At 50.4% G+C, this 19,518-nt stretch overlaps 1 protein-coding gene across 2 annotated transcripts; it reads right to left on the bottom strand.

Annotated features, from left to right (window-relative positions):
* Positions 1-166: 166 nt before the first annotated feature.
* ACVR1C (activin A receptor type 1C) lies at positions 167-19,369 on the bottom strand. 2 transcript variants are annotated; one of them, XM_027656312.1, is made up of 9 exons: positions 19,297-19,369; positions 11,292-11,522; positions 6,976-7,224; positions 5,544-5,774; positions 5,042-5,209; positions 4,155-4,311; positions 3,674-3,798; positions 2,815-2,945; positions 167-1,898 (listed from the first exon to the last, which is right to left on the bottom strand). In XM_027656312.1, exons 1-9 carry the CDS (start codon positions 19,367-19,369, stop codon positions 1,782-1,784), a joined length of 1,482 nt encoding a protein of 493 aa, XP_027512113.1. In that variant the 3' UTR covers positions 167-1,781. The 2 variants fall into 2 exon arrangements, with proteins under 2 accessions (XP_027512113.1, XP_027512112.1); XM_027656311.1 differs by having other exon boundaries at positions 1,798-2,111.
* Positions 19,370-19,518: the final 149 nt, after the last annotated feature.

Genomic DNA, 19,518 nt, shown 5'->3' with positions numbered 1-19,518 from the left:
ACCTGTGCAAGGGAGTTGAGCCTGAGAATCCTCCACCCACACCTCCCAGCCAGGCCCAAAAGGGTCTTGTTCAAATTATAGGGCTGAACAACAACCTTCAGAGACTCCAGAATGGTAACTGAAAACTGAAACCCTTCTCCCACTTAAAAAAGTTCCTTTTTAAGATAAGGAATTTTTTTCAACTTATGTACTACAAGAACAAATGCTGTATTTTAGGTTTGCAAATATTTTGATACCCAAGTCAGCATCATGCTTTGGATCGTGCTAAAATTACTCCTCTAACAGCCTAGAAAGTCACATCCACTGAGCTCTGCGGGGTAGTTCATGTAGTTGAAGCACATGAGAATTAAATCACAGGGCGGCTTGGGTCGGAAGGGACCTTAAAGCCCATCTCGTTCCCTTCCCTGCCATGAGCAGGGACACCTTCCACCAGACCAGGTTGCTCCAAGCCCCGTCCAGTCTGGCCCAAATCTCTGAGACACCTTTGATTATATCTCAGAAACCACACTGGAGAAAAATCTACCAGCAATTTAAGGGAAATATTCTCCACTGCTCAGCTCCAGACCCCAGAAAGACCCACATTATTTAACACAAGGACCTGTGCAAACAGGTAAATTGCATCAGAGCCTATTTACGGGCAATTAACAGCCATAAAGGATCCACAGCCTCCTGGAGATGTGTGTCAGGAAGAAACCCAGAGTGCTGATACTGCAGACCACCCCACTCAGTAAAACAGTTTAACCTGTTTTTCCCTGCAACAGTTCCAATTAAAGAGATTTTACCCCAAAGATTGATCTGACACACTGTGATCAGCCAACAGCTCTCTGCAATGGAGCTGCGTGGGCCACACAAGATTTTTTCAGAGCTCTGCTATTCTGGAAACATCTTTGGGCTTAATTTCCATGGACCAACTGAATTTAAGGATTTAAAGAACCATATGATTATGAAATGTATAATTTTGGCTATTAAAAATATTAGAATACTATATTTAAATACATGGGCCATGGAGTGGGGCAGAAGCATCAGTTCACAAAATGCCAGAACATCAGTTAATTCTGATACAACACCTCACTTTGATGGCTGTGGTGTGATCAGAGATGATAACACTCATCACCAGCCTGGTGCTGTTACAGAATTCCATAAGAAACCTCTGAAAAGGCTGTATTGGCTTTTGTCAAAGCTTCCCCCAACACATCAAAAGGCACTAAAAAAATGTTACCAGTGATTAGCAAGATATTGTTAAAAATAAATATTTTCTCAGTTTAGGTAGAATTTCTCCCACTTTATCCCTATGTAACTAACGGAAAAGTATTGCCTCTATTATTTTTTCTACAAACTGTTAGAAAGAAAAGTTATCCCTTGGTCGATCTGTTCAATGAACAAATAGAGTAAAACAACTCAAATCCTAACCATAATATTGTACGTGAAACCGAGACAATAAATATAAATGTTAATAGAGAACTGACTCAATGGTTTTGTTCACAAGGTACATGCTTAGTGGAATTTCCATCTTTTTTAATTGCTTTTACTGATAGCCCCTTTTCAGATTCTTGCATAAAAATAGGTTAAAAGCCGGGTTAAATTTGGTCTTTTACTTGGTTTGAGGACAGAACATGAGGGTTTTTTTGCAAACAGCTTTAACACCAGACATTTCCAGGGCATTTGGGGTCTGACGAGGATGAAAAGTGCAAGAGCAAAAGGTATTTTTACACTGTTGTGATGCTTTAACCTCCTTCCTGTGACTCGCCTGGTGTCCAGTTTACTCACAAAACCAGAGTGAGTCATGGACTCGCTGCATCAAACCCGAGCTCGAGTGCCAAGCTGCCTCTTCCCACGGCCGAACACGACGCTCGAGGCCAGCGCTCTGCTCCGGGCACTGCAATACTGAACCACGTTATCTGAGGTAGACCAGAAATAAAAATACTATCACACGTGGAAAGGTGAACGGCAGAATTCCTTCCCGTCTCCTGGCGCGGGGAGGCCGGTCAGGCTTTGGAGTCCTCCTGCAGGCAGAGCTGCGAGACGGTCTTCTTGACGCGCAGCGCGGTGAGACGGGCGGCGCCGCTGCCGTGCCAGCACTCCCGCATCACCCGGCCCATCACCCGCAGCGCCTGCACACAGACACACAGCCCACGGGGATCAGCCGCTCCAGCTCCTCGCCCTGCACAGGCCCAGCCCCAGAGTCACCCCCTGTGCCCCAGAGCATCAGCCAAACCCTCCTGGAGCTCTGGCAGCCTTGGTGCTGTGCCCACTGCCCTGGGGAGCCTGGGCAGTGCCCAACCACCCTCTGGGGGGGAAGAGCCTTTTCCTGGGATCCAACCTGACCCTACCCTGACACAGCTCCAGCCCTTCCCTGGGTGCAGTCCCTGCTCACAGAGCAGAGCTCAGTGCCTGCCCCTCCTCTGCCCCTCCCGATGAAGCTGTAGACATGGGAGCAAACAACAGGTCAGGAGTACAACCAGCACCTCCTGCTCTTTGTTTCACAAGTGCAATACAGGAAAATAAAGTGCAGCTCTCTGAAACGGTGACACAACAGCAGCAGCGTTAGTTAAGATCCACGTTTAAGAGAGTTGAACACTTGGTGCAAAGAGCTGACCTGAGAGCTGAAGGAGAGCTACACATCTGAAACATCTAAATTCAGGAGAGGCTGGGCACCCTGTCTCTCACTCAAAAATTCTGCTTTAATTTAAATTTGAAAATATAAATAATAAAATAAAACTAGAAAAAATAAACTAGAAACTAAATTAAACTACTAATAATAAATAAACTAAATTAAACCAAATAAACTAAAATAAACCACAGAACTGGTTTTACCTCACAGCTTTGCCACTGGTTTGGAATATTCGGTCTGAGTTTCTGCTCACAGACAACCCTTCTCATGTCTTCTATTGAAGGATCAGAAGGCACAACATCGTAGTAAGGCAACTGGTATTCCTCAGTGATTCCTAGGGAACATTTATTGCAAAGGTAACACAAAATACAAAGTACCTGCTCCACAACAAACTCTAATTGTTTCTACAAGCAATGAGAGAGAACAGAGGAACTTTCAGGGCCACCTTGCACAGGGGCTCCATGAGATCTTCTGTCCCCACTTAGTGCCACAGTAACTGGAGTGCTTTGGTTTTACTGAAGATAAAAGTGGTGCAGATCACAAAATGAGCTACAGCCAGCACTGGGGTCCCCTGAACAGAAGGAACGTGGAGCTGCTGGAGAGAGTCCAGAGGAGGCCATGGAGCTGCTCCAGGGCCGGAGCCCCTCTGCTCTGGAGTCAGGCTGGGAGAGCTGGGGGGTTCTCCTGGAGAAGAGAAGGCTCCAGGGAGAGCTGAGAGCCCCTTGCAGGGCCTAAAGGGGCTCCAGGAGAGCTGGAGAGGAACTGGGGACAAGGTATGGAGGGACAGGACAAGGAAGAATGTGTTCAAACTGGTTTAGATGGGATATTGGGAAGGAATTCTTGGCTGTGAGGGTGGGGAGGCCCTGGCACAGGTTGTCCAGAGAAGCTGTGGCTGCCCCTGAATCCCTGGAAGTGTCCCAGGCCAGGTTGGACGGGGCTTGGAGCAACCATGCTAGTAGAAGGTGTCCCTGCCCAAGGCAGGGGGTGGAATGAGATGGGCTTTAAGGTCCCTTCCAACCCAAACCAAAAAGGATTCTGTGATGGTATGAAAAGGCATCTCACCTCCAACGCAGCACCTCCGGGCTATCTCCCAGTACACCAGCCCCAGGGAGTAAATGTCTGCACGTTTGAAGGACTCGAAGATGTTCGTGTTCATTGTGTCGTCCAGGATCTCAGGAGCCATGTACCTTTGGAGCACACAGGGGCAGTTTAGCTCCTACAGAAGGCCACGGTTGCCCTGTCATGTGCCAGGGCCAGGTGACCCTTCATGGCACTGGAGCCATGCCCTGACTGGGCCCAGAGCATGTGGAGTGACCAACACACGATGTCCGTGCCAGAGCCACATCCCACGTGGGACAGGGAGCTCCATTCCATGGGAATGGCAACCACCTTCCCCTCCCACCCAGCTGGGGTGGAGGGACAGGGTCTGCAGGACCCCCGGCCGATGGCAAGAGTGGAGGGGGCATCAGTGATGGAGAGGAGGGCTGGGAGGAGCCATCCCCATGGAGTGAGCCCGTCTGGTGGCCGGCAGTGCCTGACCCACCTCCTGGTGCCCACGCGGGGGTTCTGGGGGATGTCGATGGTGTTGAGCACCGAGTCGTGCTTCACCGCCAGGCCCAGGTCAGCAATGGCACAGGTCTCGTTCCTCTTCACCAGGATGTTCTTGGACTTCAGATCTCGGTGTGCGATCGCTGGCTTCCCTGTTCACAGTGAGAGAAACCACCTCCAATTTTGATAAGAACAGTGTGGATTTTAATATGATGAGCAAGGATGTAAAACCAGTTTTATTCAATTTTGTTACTACCCCCTACAGAAACACTGAAGCCTATTTTGAGCAAGCAAAGCTCTGCTAAATGCTGTCAACTTCAAAAGAGGACTTTGATGGCATTTTTGTTTCAATATCTGTATTTCAAGAATAAAATGCAAGAAAAGAAACTAGAAGTTCAGCCTTCAAATTAATTTAGAAAATTACAGAATCATGGAATGGCTCGGCTTGGAAAAACCCTCCAAGATGATTGAGGCCAACTGTTCCCATGGCACTGCCAAAGCCACCACTAACCCATGTCCCCAAGTGCCACATCTACACAGCTTTAAATCCCTCCAGGGATGGTGACCCCACCACTGCCCCAGGTAGCTGTGCCAGAGCTGGACAGCCCTTTTGGGGAAGAGGTTTTTCCTAATTTTTCCTTCATTAGCACTCATTTGTCTTTAGCACAGCTGCTCCCACAGCTATCCACTTAAAGCCACGGATGAAGTGCAGACAGTAGAAGTGGGAAGGTGACATCCCTGTTCCCCTGCAGCACTCACACACTGTTTGGTGTTAACAGTTTGGAAAACGCTTCACGATTCCGCGTCACCCATAAATGTTCTTGCAAACAACACTGCAGCACCTTACAATGCTCGAAGGACAAACGGGAGGGAAGCACTTGCCTTGCGTGCCGACGATCTCCATGTGGAGGTGGGCCAGGCCACTGGCCACGGACAGTGCCAGCCTGACCATGCCCTCCACCGTCACCGTGCCTCTGTTCAGGTAGTCGAACAGGGAGCCCTGCTCGTGGTACTCGGAGACAAGCCAGAGCTGAGTCCACGTCCCGTTATCTACCCGGAGGAAGCAAGGTTATTAAAAACACTGTCTGGGGAAAGCCTTCCCGTTTTGAGGAATGCAAACAAGCAGGTGTGCCAGCCATCCCACCGGGAGGGAGCTCAGGACAGCGCACGATTCGAGGTGGTGCTCCAGATGGGGGGGCAGCGAAAGCTATTCTGAGACAGACACTCGGGATTTAGCATCAGTTGGGCTGGAAAGGTCTTTAGGGTCGTTGAGTCCAACCACTAACCCAGCACTGCCAGGGCCACCACAGGGAACCCCAGAATTATGAGGGTTGGAAAAGCCCTGCAAGAGGACGGAGCCCCCGCTGCCGCGCCCGCCCCGTACCCTTGTTGTCGGCAGCGATGAAGCCCAGGATGTTCTCGTGCCTCAGCATGACCGTCTGGTAAATCTCTGCCTCCCGAAACCAGGACCGCTCGTCTCTGGAGGAGAAGATTTTCACAGCCACATCCTCCCCGCACCACTTCCCACGCCAGACTTCACCAAAACGGCCTTTTCCTACGATCTCCTGCAGGACAATCGTCCTGGCGATGGTTCTCTGGACGAGCAGGGGCAAACCTAGTTCAAAGGAGAGACAGGTACTTGGGAACCAGCTCAGCTGTGATCTTCAAATCCCAACGCTGCCCTTTCCCAGTGAGCTGCACTCATGGCTTTGTTTTCCAAGACTGCCAGGGGAAAATCCTCTCCCCACTAATATCTCCCCAAATCAGCCTTTTGGATGTTACTTTTCAGTGTCCATATATTTAAAAAACATTAAAAAGTCCCAATAAAAATTAAAAAATAGGTCTGAACTATTCCACTTGGTTTGATAGGAATTGCAGCTGTCCTACAGTCAATTAGCTGCTTCCCTCTGACTGATATTTTCAAAAATAAAGATAAATTATCATAGCAGCTCCACTGTCCTTTGCCAGCCATAATCTCTACCTTGTTTGGTTTGATTCTGTGTTTTCTGGGGACTTAAAATAATTATTAATTTTTACTTTTTTTTTAAATCAAGGTGGCCTTGATTTTGGCTGAAATCAGATCAAATTGCACCACTGCTCGGGGCTGTGGATCAGCACAAGTCCAGCCCTGTTCCTGGGTCAGGGATGGCTGGGAAGAGTTAAAACTTTAGGGTAAATAAAGCCAAAGTCTGCTCATTATAGCTGTGAAAAAGTGTTAGGGAAGAGCAACAACTTAATCCTCAGAGGTATGCAGCTCATGGAAATAAAGTCAACTGAATTAGGCACCATTCCTACATTTTTCATTTATAAATAAAAGCAAGCACAATCTACATACTTTTCAATAAAAGCTGTAGTCAGGGAAAGTTGGGCTGTGCACCCCAGATGTGCCACTGGCCAGATGAGCTGGAATATATTAATTCCACCTCATTTTTGTTTTTCTTTGGTTTAAAAACTTCTCCATTGCAATGGAGGCATCACAGTAGACTGGATATCAGAAACAGGAAAAATGTTAGAAAGGTGGACATTCTGCTCAGAAAAAGAATTTTGGGTAAAGTTATTTTGCAATAAAACATTAACAATTTCAAAAGCAGCATCCTGACTCAGGTGAGTTTAGTAGCTTTCCTTATCAGCCAGCAGCACTGGGTTTCACACTTGAATCTGATTTCTGAGCTCTCTCTTTTAACTCTTCCATTCCAACAAAGAGCAGAACTTTTGCAGTTTGACAGAAGAGGAGCACAAGAAGCCCTGTCACTGCTGTCAGGGGTGACCACGTGCATCTGCCCAAAGCCCCTCAGCGTGCAGGGCACCCCACGTACCAGAGCCAGAGCCGGAGGTGGTCATGTCATAGATGAGATCCCTCAGCGTCTTCCCGGAGCTCACCAGGTTGCCCTCGGACAGGGGCTCCTCCACGTTGGGCGGTTTGTGGCCACGGCGGGCGCGGCGCCGGCGTCCCCGGGAGGTGCACACGGCCAGCACTGCCACCAGCACCAGCACACACACCGGCACTGCCACCGTCACCGCCAGCACCACGGGCCTGGGGCCGGCCCTGCCCGGGGACTCCGACGCTGTTGGGAACACAAGAGCGGGGTTGGAGCAACACGTCAGGGAGGGGCTGCGGGGGGACGGCGTGGCAGGGTCAGAGATGGCCTGCAGTTGTCCTGGCCATGAGACAGATCCCATTCCTGTAAGACATGGAGTCTTTCCCCACACATTTTTGTGCAGGAAGCTTGGCCTCTTGATCACCACCCAACACCACCGCCTCAGATCATCCCATCCCATCCCATCCCACTCAGGGAACAGCAGAGGACACTCAGCAGCACACAGCTGGCCCATGGGCTCAGTGCCCCAGACTGGAGCAGTGGTGGTCCCTGCTGCCAGCACAGTGACCAGCATTCCCACTGGAAAACACATGCCCTGCCAGCCTGGCCATCAGCTCCAGTGGGAATGGTGGGTGCCAGATGCCAAACACCAGCAGTGTTGGGGGAACATCCTACAGCTGCAGCCCCTGTTCTTCCTCCTGCTCCTGCTGGGAGCCTTGGCCACAGCCCATGTCACCTTCGGCTGGAGAGTCCTCCCACCTCCTCAGCATGGGCTCTGCAGCAGCCCCTTCTCACAGCGTGTGGTCACCGCTCTCCTGCACCCCTCCCAGTCCTTCCAGCTCCTTCCTTCCCTTCCCTCCTTTCTGCAGCTCCCTCCACTCCAGAGCAGCACTCTTTCTAGAAGAAATATCTCAAAAACCAGCACTGTGATTCCTGTATTATAGTCAGGGCCATCTTCAACACTGACCCCGTGCACCAAATGGTCCGTGGCCAGGACCAGCACTGCACACACCCCTCAGGGATCGAGGGGCTCCCCACAGCTCAAACCACACAAAGGGGAGTGACAAACACCATAAATACAACACACACCCCATGCCCAGGGTGCCCTTAAAGGCCTCACCAGAGTGCTGACATCCACAGCAGTTGGGCAAGGTCATACTCTTGGGGAAATCAGACAATCCCTCAGGACCACCCAAAGCCAGCAAAACAACACCATTAATCCCATTTTGCAATCCTATTCTGAGTGTACTGTTCATTGACTGACTAACCAAGAATAGAAGCTGACACACGTTTCCATGTGTGAACCAAAGGCAGCACATCTGGCAGCACTCAGCACTTTCACAACATGGAGTAGTTATGGTCCAAGTTGTGTAAATAAAATAGTACTTATAGGTAGCAAAAAAAAAAAAAAAAAAAAGGAAGGATTTTTTTTCCTCTCCAATGGAAAAGACATTCTCACACACAGCCATTTACTTTTGACTCATAATGAGCACTTTAAGGTTTCCAAAAGCTCTGAACTCTGTGTGTGCAAGTTTCTAGGCTACTCAGGGAGGCAGATTACATGTTCTTTCCAAGGCAGTAAGAAAATCTATTGCATTAATAGGGGTCTCTAGTCAGCTCTGCAGAATACTTTTAAACCATTTCAAAAACACACAATTTGGGCTGGAGCCTAAAATTAAGTTTCTCCAGCTTCCACCATGACTACAGACCCCACTCACAGGGGAGTGGGGGCAGAGATCACAAGCTCTGTCTCACAGATCTTAAATACGGCCCAAAAATCCTGTGAGACACAAGTCTACAACTCAAAGAGCCTTCTGGATCTGACCCACAGCTGCTCAAAGCATCCTGTTCCACGCTGAGGGTACGAGGCGAGCTCTGCAGAGAAAACGAGAGTGAAGGATGTGCAGGGCATGGTTTATCAAAGGGAGGTCCCTCAAGGCAGCAGCACACAGAGCGTTTTCTCAGCCCTGCTGTGGCATCCCACTGACAGGGGAAACTCACCTTGAGCTGGAGCAGAAAGTATCCCAGTTAAACCAGTAGAAGCCCCAAAAGGAATCCGGGTTAACACATTAAAAAAAAAAACAATTACGGCAAACTCATCCTGCACTTTGAGACTTTCTCCTGCTAATGAAAAATACTGCAATGAAATCGCTGCCCACAAGAAGGAGGGTATAAAAAGCAGAGATCCAGGTTGAATCTGTCCTTAAAGATGTGTATTTTCAGACATTGTAAAAACAAACAGACAAAAACCAACCAAACAAAGAACAAACAAAAAACCCCAACTCAAATGAACAGCCAGTTCCTCTCCTCCGGGGCACCAACCAGACTCTGCTCTGACCAGGCATTGCCACCTGCAGCTCTGCCACGGGAATTCAGGCACCAAAGCACACACACTGCCCTTTGCCCCCCGAGATCCTCACCCTGTGGATCATCTCCCTGTTTTCCAGGCACTCCTGGTACCTTTACAACAAAACCCCTTGGTAATTACCCACAGTCACAGAATCCCAGAATGGTTTTGGTTAGAAAGGACCTTAAAGCCCACCTGGTTCCAAACCCCTGCCATGGGCAGGGACACCTTCCACTAGCCCAGGTTACTCCAAGCCTGAAGAAGAGCTGAAGGACAGGTTTGTCCCAGCAGGACACAAAGGTCCTGCCTCGCCTGGCAGGGATGGGCACCACTCTGGACCTTCTCAGGGCTTCTCCTCCTCCAGGAGAGTCACTCCTGCCTAAAGGCAAGTTTTTCATGCCCACGTGCTCTACTTTCAAACTAGAATCTGCATAATGGAGACAGACAGGTTGGCAGACATATAACATATATATACACCTAAAGAGATAGATAGATAGATATAAAGAAATAGATACATTTATAAGGAGTTTGATATAGAAAAATAGAGATAGATAGATAGATAGATAAATAGATAGAAAGAGATAGAGATATAGATAGATAGAAAGAGTTACAGAAAAAGAGAGAGAGGCACACAAACCACATTGGTACTGTTACATTTCTGACTGACATTTCTCCCAAATGTTTAGAGCAAAGGGCTCAGGGTAAGAATTCAGTCATTTTTTGGGGGGGTACTGAAATACAAAACTAGAGGGTTTGCAACTGCCAGTTGAAGCACTGGGATGACAGATGTGCCTCCACTGCTCCTCCAGAAATAGCAGCTTCAACCCAAGATACCAGCATCCCAGCTTGGAAAAAAACCAGCATGGTGTTTTATTTCTAGAGCATAATCACAATTAGGGTGTCCCTTCTGCAGTCAACTGAAAGAAAAACACTTAAATAATCCTTATTCCTACCCCATAGGACAGGTGAGGTTGGGTACCAGGGTTCAGCAAGAGGTGACAATGGCCAAGGTTTGCCCTCCTGTATTTATATGACATAGCAACAGCCTTTCAAATTCCATTCAGAACTATACAATAGCAGCTTAAATTCAAGTTATAACTGTAAATTATATATTACTTTGTACATTTTTACCTGTAACATCTCTCACTGATATAAGTAGAAAAAGGTATACACTAATAAAGTAGTATATTTTACAGGTTTTTCAAAAAAGCCTGGATTAAACACAAATCTTGGGAAGAAGAGTCAAAAATATGAAACCTAAAAATAGTATAAATATTTATTTTTAAAAAGCACTGAATCAACTTCATTACACAACTTTGGACCTGGCAGACTCACACACTGCACATTTTCCATCGTGTGTGGAGATGTTGGAGGCTGGAAGGCCTCAGGCAGGGCAGAGGCTTTGTCATTCCCTTTGAGACCCCAGATAACAGCTCCTGGCTCCTCAGGATTGCTAATTCACCAGTGCTTCAGATACCATTTTACCAACATCCAGCCTAGTGCCAGTTCAAATCACAAGCTCCCTGAAGATAGTCCAGCCCATAAAACCTGTGAGGTTACAAGTTCTCTTCAGACACTTCATAGAAACACAGAATCATGGAATCAGAGAACATCCTGAGTTGGAAGGGGCACATGAGGATCATTGAGCCCAACTCCTGGCCCTGCACAGGACAGACCAAGCACCCCACCATGTGCCTGAGAGCACACCTTCACATCCTCCTTTCATCTTCATGTTTAGCACCCATGGGACCCAAGGGCAGTGTGTGGGAGACCTTTACAAGATGCAAGAAATTCCCTCTCCCCCAGAGCTGCAGTTTAGATTTTCCTGTCCGAAACAAGCTGGGACAAAACCAGCTGCTGTTTTACTGACAGATCAAAGCCCCCATGAGCTGGCCGCCCTGGCCATGGCCCCTGCCCAGTGTGTCCCCACCCTGGGGTGTCACAGCAGCACTCACACGGCACTCACCGAGGGGCAGGCGGAGGGTGATGTTGTTGCAGAAGTCGGTGTAACAGCACTCGGTCTTGGTGATGTTCTTGGAGCTGTGGCAGAAGACCTGGGCGTTGAGCTCAGGGAGGGACACGCAGGACTTGACCACCTCCTCGCGCCCGTTGGTCAGCATGACCGAGGTCCAGCAGGCGCCCTCCGTCTGGCAGGTGAAGTTGGTGTGTTCACACAGCTGGCACACGCACTGCAGGCCTGCAAAACAGGGGTCAGCAGTTGGGAGAGGCCCCTGGACAGCAGAGCCCCGGGACAGCAGCGCCCCATGGCCCGGCCCCACCGGCTGGCCGAACATGAGCACCCCGGAGGAGCTCCAGCACGGGGCCATGCCAGCACTGATGTCTGCAAATGGGCTCCTGGGCTGCAGGAGGAGGTCAGTCCCAGGAGAGCCCCAGCAGCACAGGTCCCCAACACTCACAAGTGACAAGTTTTTTAATCTTGGCCCCAGGGAATTTTACAGATATCATCTGTCTTGCTTGGTGGAGAAGACTGACCCCCACAAGAAGCAGTTCCTGTGAAAGCTGCCTCTTGCTGAGGTGGAGAGACAGAGGTTTGGGTTTATGTTCTCAGCTCTCACCACTCCAGACAACACCTCGGACAATGCTGAGGACAAAGACAGGGGCACAGGCTCCCTTTGACCTGTGCATTTAGACACAGCCACATTCATTGTGTACCAAGTGTTAAACACTACCAGGCTCCTGGTGAGGAAGCTGTTGCTGACTCCCGGTGACACAGCCCCATCCCAGCCACCTGCCCACACCAGCACCACCCCACCCTGCCAGAGCCAACGGGGTGAGAGCACCAAGCTGGGGGATCACCAAGACACAGCCCCTGGCACCCCACGATGGACACGGGCAGAACAACAGACCCTTCCTCCCCATCCCCCTGAGATGGGGCACCCTGTCCAGGCACCCTTCCTGGGTCAGCTGTAACTCTGCCAGGCTGAGCCCTGCTCTACCTAGGAGAGTAGTTTTATCCATAAACCCATTGCTTCTTTGGGACAGGGGGAGGGGGGATGAAACGAGGGTTTCTTTCATTTCAGCATAACATAGACTTGAAAAGTAAAACATGGGTTAGTGGTGGGCTTGGCAGTGCTGAGGGAATGGTTGGGCTCAATTATCTTCGAGGGCTTTTCCAGCCCAACCCATTCCATGATTGTCTGATCTCAGAATCCCTGGAGGGGCACAGAAGTTCTGACAGACCTCAGCATGACTCTGATTTCTGTTTCTGTGACACTCTGTTTTCTTTACAACAATCTCCATCCTGTGCCACCCTTCTCAAATCACAGCTTGTGGCGTTTATCTTCAGCTTGGGCCCACAACAAACTCCCTTGGCACCATATGTCCATGTTTATCCTGGTGAGGGTGTGGCAGGAGCTGCTGCCTCAGCTCTCCCTTGGCACCAGAATGAGCACCATCTATCACCCCCAGCACAGCAGCTGAATCTCCCTTAAAGACATTACCCTGCTCCTAGAAGAGCTGCCAGGAGCAAGACTCATCAGATTCAAATAAATTAGAGATCTAGCAGGAAGAAAACAGACACATCATCACCAAAACTGCAAAATAAATGCATTATTGAGGAAAGGAGTCTGATATTGTGGCAAGTGTCTTCGAGGATTCAGACACGTCATTACGCTGTTTTTCTCTCCTTCTCACAGCCTAAAAATAAAATAGGAAATTATCTTTATGATGTCATCCACAGTGGATAACTGACAGATTTATCCATATTCTGTATTTTGCAGATTGCTTCAGAGCACACCTGATCAAAAAACTGTTTCTGCATGTCCTGAGCACCTCCAGGGTGGCTCCTCTGAGCCCTGTGAACATGAGAGATGAGGATGGCTGAAGGGCTCTGTATCCTCACCCTGACCAAGCCAACACAGTCACTGCTGGAATGATAAGGCTCTGCATCACTAAATGCTGCCCTCACAGAGGGGAAAAAAACCCAGGAAAACTGCAGCTAAATTTATTCAGAGACAAAACCAGAGTTGGAGTTTTGGGGAAGATGAGATGCTTTCTTCCCAGAAGATTTACACAGATCACTTTAAATATAATTCTACAAAAGTGGAAGCCCCAGGTTCCCCAGATACCTGCCTGTGCTGCTGACTTCTCAGGTAGAAAAATGGATAGAAATACCAAACCACATACAAACCCCTGACAGTGTTTCCAAGAGCATTTGTGTCCTTCCAGAACCCTTTGTTAATAGAGCAGAAAGATTATCTTAAAATATAACTATGAAAGGATGGGTTTCTTGCACCTGTGCTACTTCAGCTGACTCCCCACTGCGGAATCAGAAGAGGAGCCTGGGTCCTTGTGAACATGCCCTTGGGAAGATCCATGCTTTTCCCTTGGGAAGATCCATGCTTTTCCCTTGGGAAGATCCATGCTTTTCCCACTCCCCATCCTGCTGAACAGGGGAGGTGACAAACCCCATCAGCTCTCACCCAGTGTCACACCCCTGCTGTGCCCCACCTGTGGCTCCTCAGACACCCGTGCAACAACTCCAGCTCTGCCAAGCCTGTATCCCCATCCCTGCTGACATGCCAGGGACACAGCACCCGCCAGAATTTGTGCCTTATCTGTGCTGCTCCACCAGGAAAGCATCAGTGCTGCTCCTGGTTATTCATGACAACTTCCTCCACTGGAAAAACTTGCCCATGTATAACCCACCCCTTCCCAAGGACAGTCCTGGCAGTTCCATCAGTGATGCACCACCACAGGAGGAAAGCTGGGACTCCCACCATCCTGGAAACCAGGGAATGGAATAAGGTGACTGTGAAGGAGCTAAAGGAAAAGGGTCAAAGGGGCAGGATGAAAATGTGCTCCTCAAGTTTCAAAATAAGTCACTCTTAATCTGGTAATGAACACAACTCCTTTATTTACTCAAGCACAACAATTCCCTCAAAACATTCCATTCTCTGTTAAGAAATTAGGAGAAAGTGAACGACTGAAACACTCCATGGCTAGAGACCCATGCCAGGCACCTGGCCACCAATGGTCCCAGTTCTCTGAGCATGGAACTCTCCAGCAGTCATAAGAAATTTGTCCTGGCCTTCCCCAAAACCCAGCAACCCCAGTGGGACCCATGGGCAGGTTGTCCCACCAGGACTGGTAGCGGAGCCGAGGCAGGGCCAGGGCAGAGCAGGACAGGACACACCGTGGGCTCCCTTCCACAGGGACAGGAGCTGGGACAGGCTGAAGGACAGAGGTGTGCAGGGCCACATCCCTTCCCATGGGCAGCTGGCACTCCACAGGACCCCACAAACAGCAGGAGAAACCAAGAGCCAGCCAAGGTGGCAGGGAAGGATTCCCACATCAGCAGACACACAAGGAAAGCAATTTTTGGATACAGGGACCCCAGGAACAGGTGTTCCCTGGGGCTGGCATTTTTGAGACATAAGTGGTTTTCAAGGATGGTTTTTCTGCTGTTATTGCCATAGAAGCTGAGACTACACACCAGATTTTTGGATGAGCCCCACTATGAATCAAGGACAGCATGACTTGCTCTTCAGAGCAGAAAATAACCTGCCTGACTTACCTAAAAAGCAACATTTTCTGCCTTTTAATTTTTGGTGCAACTGTCAGAAAACATCCAGGACAGGCAGACACATTGTGCAATGACCTTATAGAGCAGGAAGAGTGGAACCACCCCCCACTTCCCAACAAACCAGCACAAAGGTGCCAACAGAAGATAGTTTTGTGTGCTTCCATCCCTTTTCTATCATGTCAGCTTCAGTTACGTGAACCACTAGATAGCTAAGGAACAAGAATGATCCTACATGTGAAGAGCAGATGGAAGAATAGGATCTTAAACACCAGCTTCATGAAAGCAGCAAGCAATTAAAACATGTGGGCAGACATAGTGCAACCTCAAAGGTTAGCAAAAAAGGGAGCAAAACCAGACCCACTCAAGGTTCTACCAGAAACCTTGTGTGCCAGAACCACACAAGGTTCTACCTTCCAACAGACTTTTTTACTACACAGATTACCAGGGCATTAATATTCCATTAAATCATAATCCAGCACTACCAACCATAACTGAAGTAGAGCATTTAAAAATTAAATCAGAAAGCAAATATCTAAATGGCCCTGTAGCAATTAATTGTCTTTCTGGATGGAGCTTGGAGCAACCTGATCCAGTGAAAGGTGTCCCTGCCCATGGCAGGGGTTTGGAATGAGATGGACTTTAAGCTCCCTTCAAACCCAAACCAGTCTGTGATTCTGTAATGGGAGGAAGGGCTGAATATCTGGAACATTTCCATCCTTGATCATTCTTTACTGTGATTCTATATTGTGCCCTTCTAGATACACTTTCATTTTATTCCCAAATAAGAGATCTGGGAATTAACATGTGTGTGGCCTTTCCACACTGCCTGAGTCCCCTTCCTCAGGTGCAGACCCAGTGCCAGGACACAGCTGCCCCCAGGCCACCTTTGCTGGGCAGGGACCTTCCCACACCTCAGGACACACACCTGGACCTGACTGACCAGACACTTCACTCTTGGGAGGGTTCCAGGTGACAAAAGTTTCACTGTTGAACAAAGGGGCTCAAAGGAGACCCCAAAAACTACAGATTGGATGCTTCCCGTTGTCCAGCCCGTTGCTGGTGATGGAGCCAGGACAAAAACTGGAGCAGGCAGTGGTGAAGGTGCCACAGGGTGGGTGTGGGTCTGGTACAGGCCCCTGTTCTCCAACTGCTGGGAACTGACCACAGGAAACTCTGCTGGCACCAGGTAGAGCCACTCTGATCTCCACCAGAGTGGCCTGTTTGTCCAGCAGCAGCTGAGGGACGAGGCAGAGGGAACCAGCAGCCACGTGGTACCAGGCTGTGGCACAGGAACAGGGGCTGAGTGCTGCTGAGGGAGGGGAAGCAATAAGAAAGCAAAAGGGGTTGCTGAGGATAGAAAAAGTAGGACTGACTTCAGAGCATTGCAAAGCAATCTCACCATGGAATCACAGAATCGTTTGGGTTGGAAAAGCCCTCTGAGACCATCCCCCAGCACTGCCAAGGCCACCAGTAACACATGCCCAAGTGCCACATCTACACAGCTGTTACATCCCTCCAGGAACAGGAACTCCACCACTGCCCAATCCTGAGAGATCAAAAGCCAGAGGAAAGTCAAATCATACAGGAGAACAAAGAACTTCAACTGTACATCAGTAGTGACCAGTCCACTATCATCCCTTCCCCCCGGGAACAGAGGGCTGTGCCTCCCTGAGGAGCACTGGAGAACTCCTCAGCTCACAGAGGAGACACCAGGAAGAGATCCAGACCTGTTCTGCCTTTGGGATCAGTTCCCCTCACCTGCCTCAAAAAGGCACAGGAGAAGTAGAAGGAGTTGCAGGACAGATAGCAAGAGGGACCAGGCATAGATTGAGAATTGCCAAAGGCAATTCTGGAGGTGTGAAGATTCCATAAAAAAACATAGATAATATTTAGGAGATGAATGGAGTCAGCTGCTCACCATTTCCCACTCACTCAAAAGCTCCTGGGCAGCACAGACATCACTGGCAGCACATTTGCAAGGGGCAGGAGGAAGCTCTCCTCACCACCTTCTCCTCACCACCCTCTCCAACACTGCACATGCAACCCCCTGGGATAAAGCACGAGAGCATCCAACAAGTCCTGAACAATCCCACGTGTGCACAGAGGTTTCCAGAACCTGCCACGGTTGATGACAGAAGCAACAGCTTCCACCTGAGAGTCCTGAGCCCCACAGCTGCCCATTGCCTCCCACCCTCCCTCCTCTGGCATCTGTCGAGGTGGCAGTGGTGGCTGGGGGTGACAAAGCCATCCCTGTGCCACCCACACCCCACTCCCATGGGCACAGAGGGAGCCGTCTCCAACAGCCAGCCCCAGACACAGAAGCAACAGTGTGTCCCTGACAAACTTATTCTCTTGTAACACATCTCTTCAGAAGAGGAAAACAGAAAATTGGGCCATGACAGGTCTTAAAAAAGACCAACAAACCTGCTTCTTGGACTACTATGAAAAACATGGAGAAGTTCCCTCTGGAAAGGGCTCTGAAAGAAAATATTAGGAGTAATAACAGATTAAAAGCTTCCTATACAAATATACTGCAAAAAGGGCAGATACCAAACAGGGCAAAAACTAGAAAGCTGTAGAGAAGAGAGGAAAAGTAATTATTCCAGAAGTGAAGAAAATGTCTTGGAATGAGGGATATCACAGAGTTCCAGAAATTTCATTACTTAAAAAAACATCTGGGGAGTGATTTTATTAACATGTGCAAGTATCTTCATTTCAGACAACGAATACTTGGGTGCTCAAACTCCCCACTGTGGAAGAGCTCAGCAGCCCTGGCAAACCCCAGCAGGCAGAAGCTGAGGCCAGGCACTGAAATTAATATTAGCAGGGCAGGGAAAGGGTAACGACACCCAGAGAAATTACTTTTGTTGGAATAAGCTGCCAAAGGACATTTTAAGCCTTGAACAGGTGAGGTACCCTTGGGAAGATTTTGCTCAATGAGACACGAAGGACACAGTAAAGCACTGGGAGTGCAGGGATTTTGTGCAATACAGCACATGCACAGAGCTGAGGAAGAACCTGCTGGTCCCAGTCTGTGAGGGGCTGAGGGTGCAAACTCCATGGGGAAGCAGCTGAGATAACACAGGGCTGACAGCTCTTACTGATTCCAGGTCTGGAATAGTTTGCATAAGAGAGTCCCCAGCACTGAAAGCTCTTAAAGTCACATCTGAGGAGAGTTCGACAAGGAATCTTCCATCCAGACAGTCACCCCGACTCTCCCCTCTGTTGCCACACATCTGCCTGGGCTGTACACACCCCCCACGCCTGAGCCGGGCTGTGGAACAGGGTAAGAAGACCCTGCACTGCACCCCCAGAGAGCAAAGCAATGCAAGATTTTATATAAATACCAATCAAAGGCAATGTGATTCATTGGTGCTCTGGACACTCTGCAGAGGGGAGAGGTGATGGCCACGGCACCGGCAGTGCTCCGGCTAAATTCAAGCACACAGGGGGAAAACAAGGGCTGCACAGGGCTGCCTCTTTCTGGGATTCACTCCCAAACCTGGATACTAAAAATCCACAGAAACAAGAAGAGCTCGATGGAGCAGGTTTTACATCCTGTGAAGGTACCAGAGATTTACCAGATGTGCAACACTACACAGAAGTACTTCACACCCCACCAGCTGAGCTTCGTTCCTTCTCCCTGTCCAAAAGCAGGGATTCTAAAAGCACCTGGATGGGGCAGCGGGCACAGCCCCTCCCTGCAGCTCCGGGGCTGGGACCTCCCCTCTCTGCAAGTGTGTAATGAGCATCACACCAGCGAACTGCTCTGGTGAAATCACAGAGAGAAAGGTAAATTGGAGCAAACCCAAGAGAAAAACTGTAAAATGTTCTGTTGGTACACTGCCTCTGGAACCGCTGTTTGCAAAGCGCTGAGACCGCGCGTTCGGGTTTTAAAGGGACGATTGAGGGGAGGGAGAGTCCCACAGCACCTGCCGCGTGAGGAAGGAACCTGCATCGGAAGGACCCGGACGCCGCATGTTCCTCACCCTGCCCGGAGCCCCCCGAGGGGCCGGGAGCCCCGTCCCGCCCGGGCTGCGGTGGGACGGGATGGGGCACGGGCACCGCACGGCACCGCACAGGGGCCTCTCGCCGGCACCGACGCCGCTCGGTCTGAGAATCTGCCCCCGAGCAGCAGCGCCGCCGGAGCCCCCCGGGGCGGATCCCCGGGATGGCGTGGGAAGCCGCAGGGATCAGGGACTCGGCGCGGGGCCGCTCCGATAAGTCCCCGCTGACCCAGATCTCGGTCGGCGCGGCCGCGTCGAACGCCCCGAGAGCCCGAACCCCCCCGGCCGGCGGCGGGCACGGGGGAGGCACAACGCGGGGTCCCGGCGGACGCGCGTCCCGGTGTCCCGGTGTCCCGGCGTCCCGGTGTCCCGGTGTCCCGGTGTCCCGGACCCGCTCCCGGAGGCGCTGGGGGCCGTACCTGTGCAGAGGGTCACGGCGGCGCCGAGCAGCGGCAGCGCCGCCCGCAGCGCGGGGCCGGGCGGGTCCCGCATGGCCGCGGGAGCCGCGTCCTCCTCCCGCGCCGGAGCCGCTCCGGGCCCGCCGGGACCCGCCGCCCGCGGCTTTAGCGGCTGCAGCGGGGAGGGGCCCGGCCCGGCCCCGCCCGGACCCCCCGCCCCGCTCCGGCCCCCGCACCCCCGGC

The sequence above is a fragment of the Corapipo altera genome, unplaced genomic scaffold, assembly GCF_003945725.1.
Source record: "Corapipo altera isolate COAL_440 unplaced genomic scaffold, ASM394572v1 68, whole genome shotgun sequence".
NCBI lineage: Eukaryota > Metazoa > Chordata > Aves > Passeriformes > Pipridae > Corapipo > Corapipo altera.
Note: the sequence above shows the minus strand (reverse complement) of the source record. Positions and strands in the feature narration are given on the sequence as shown.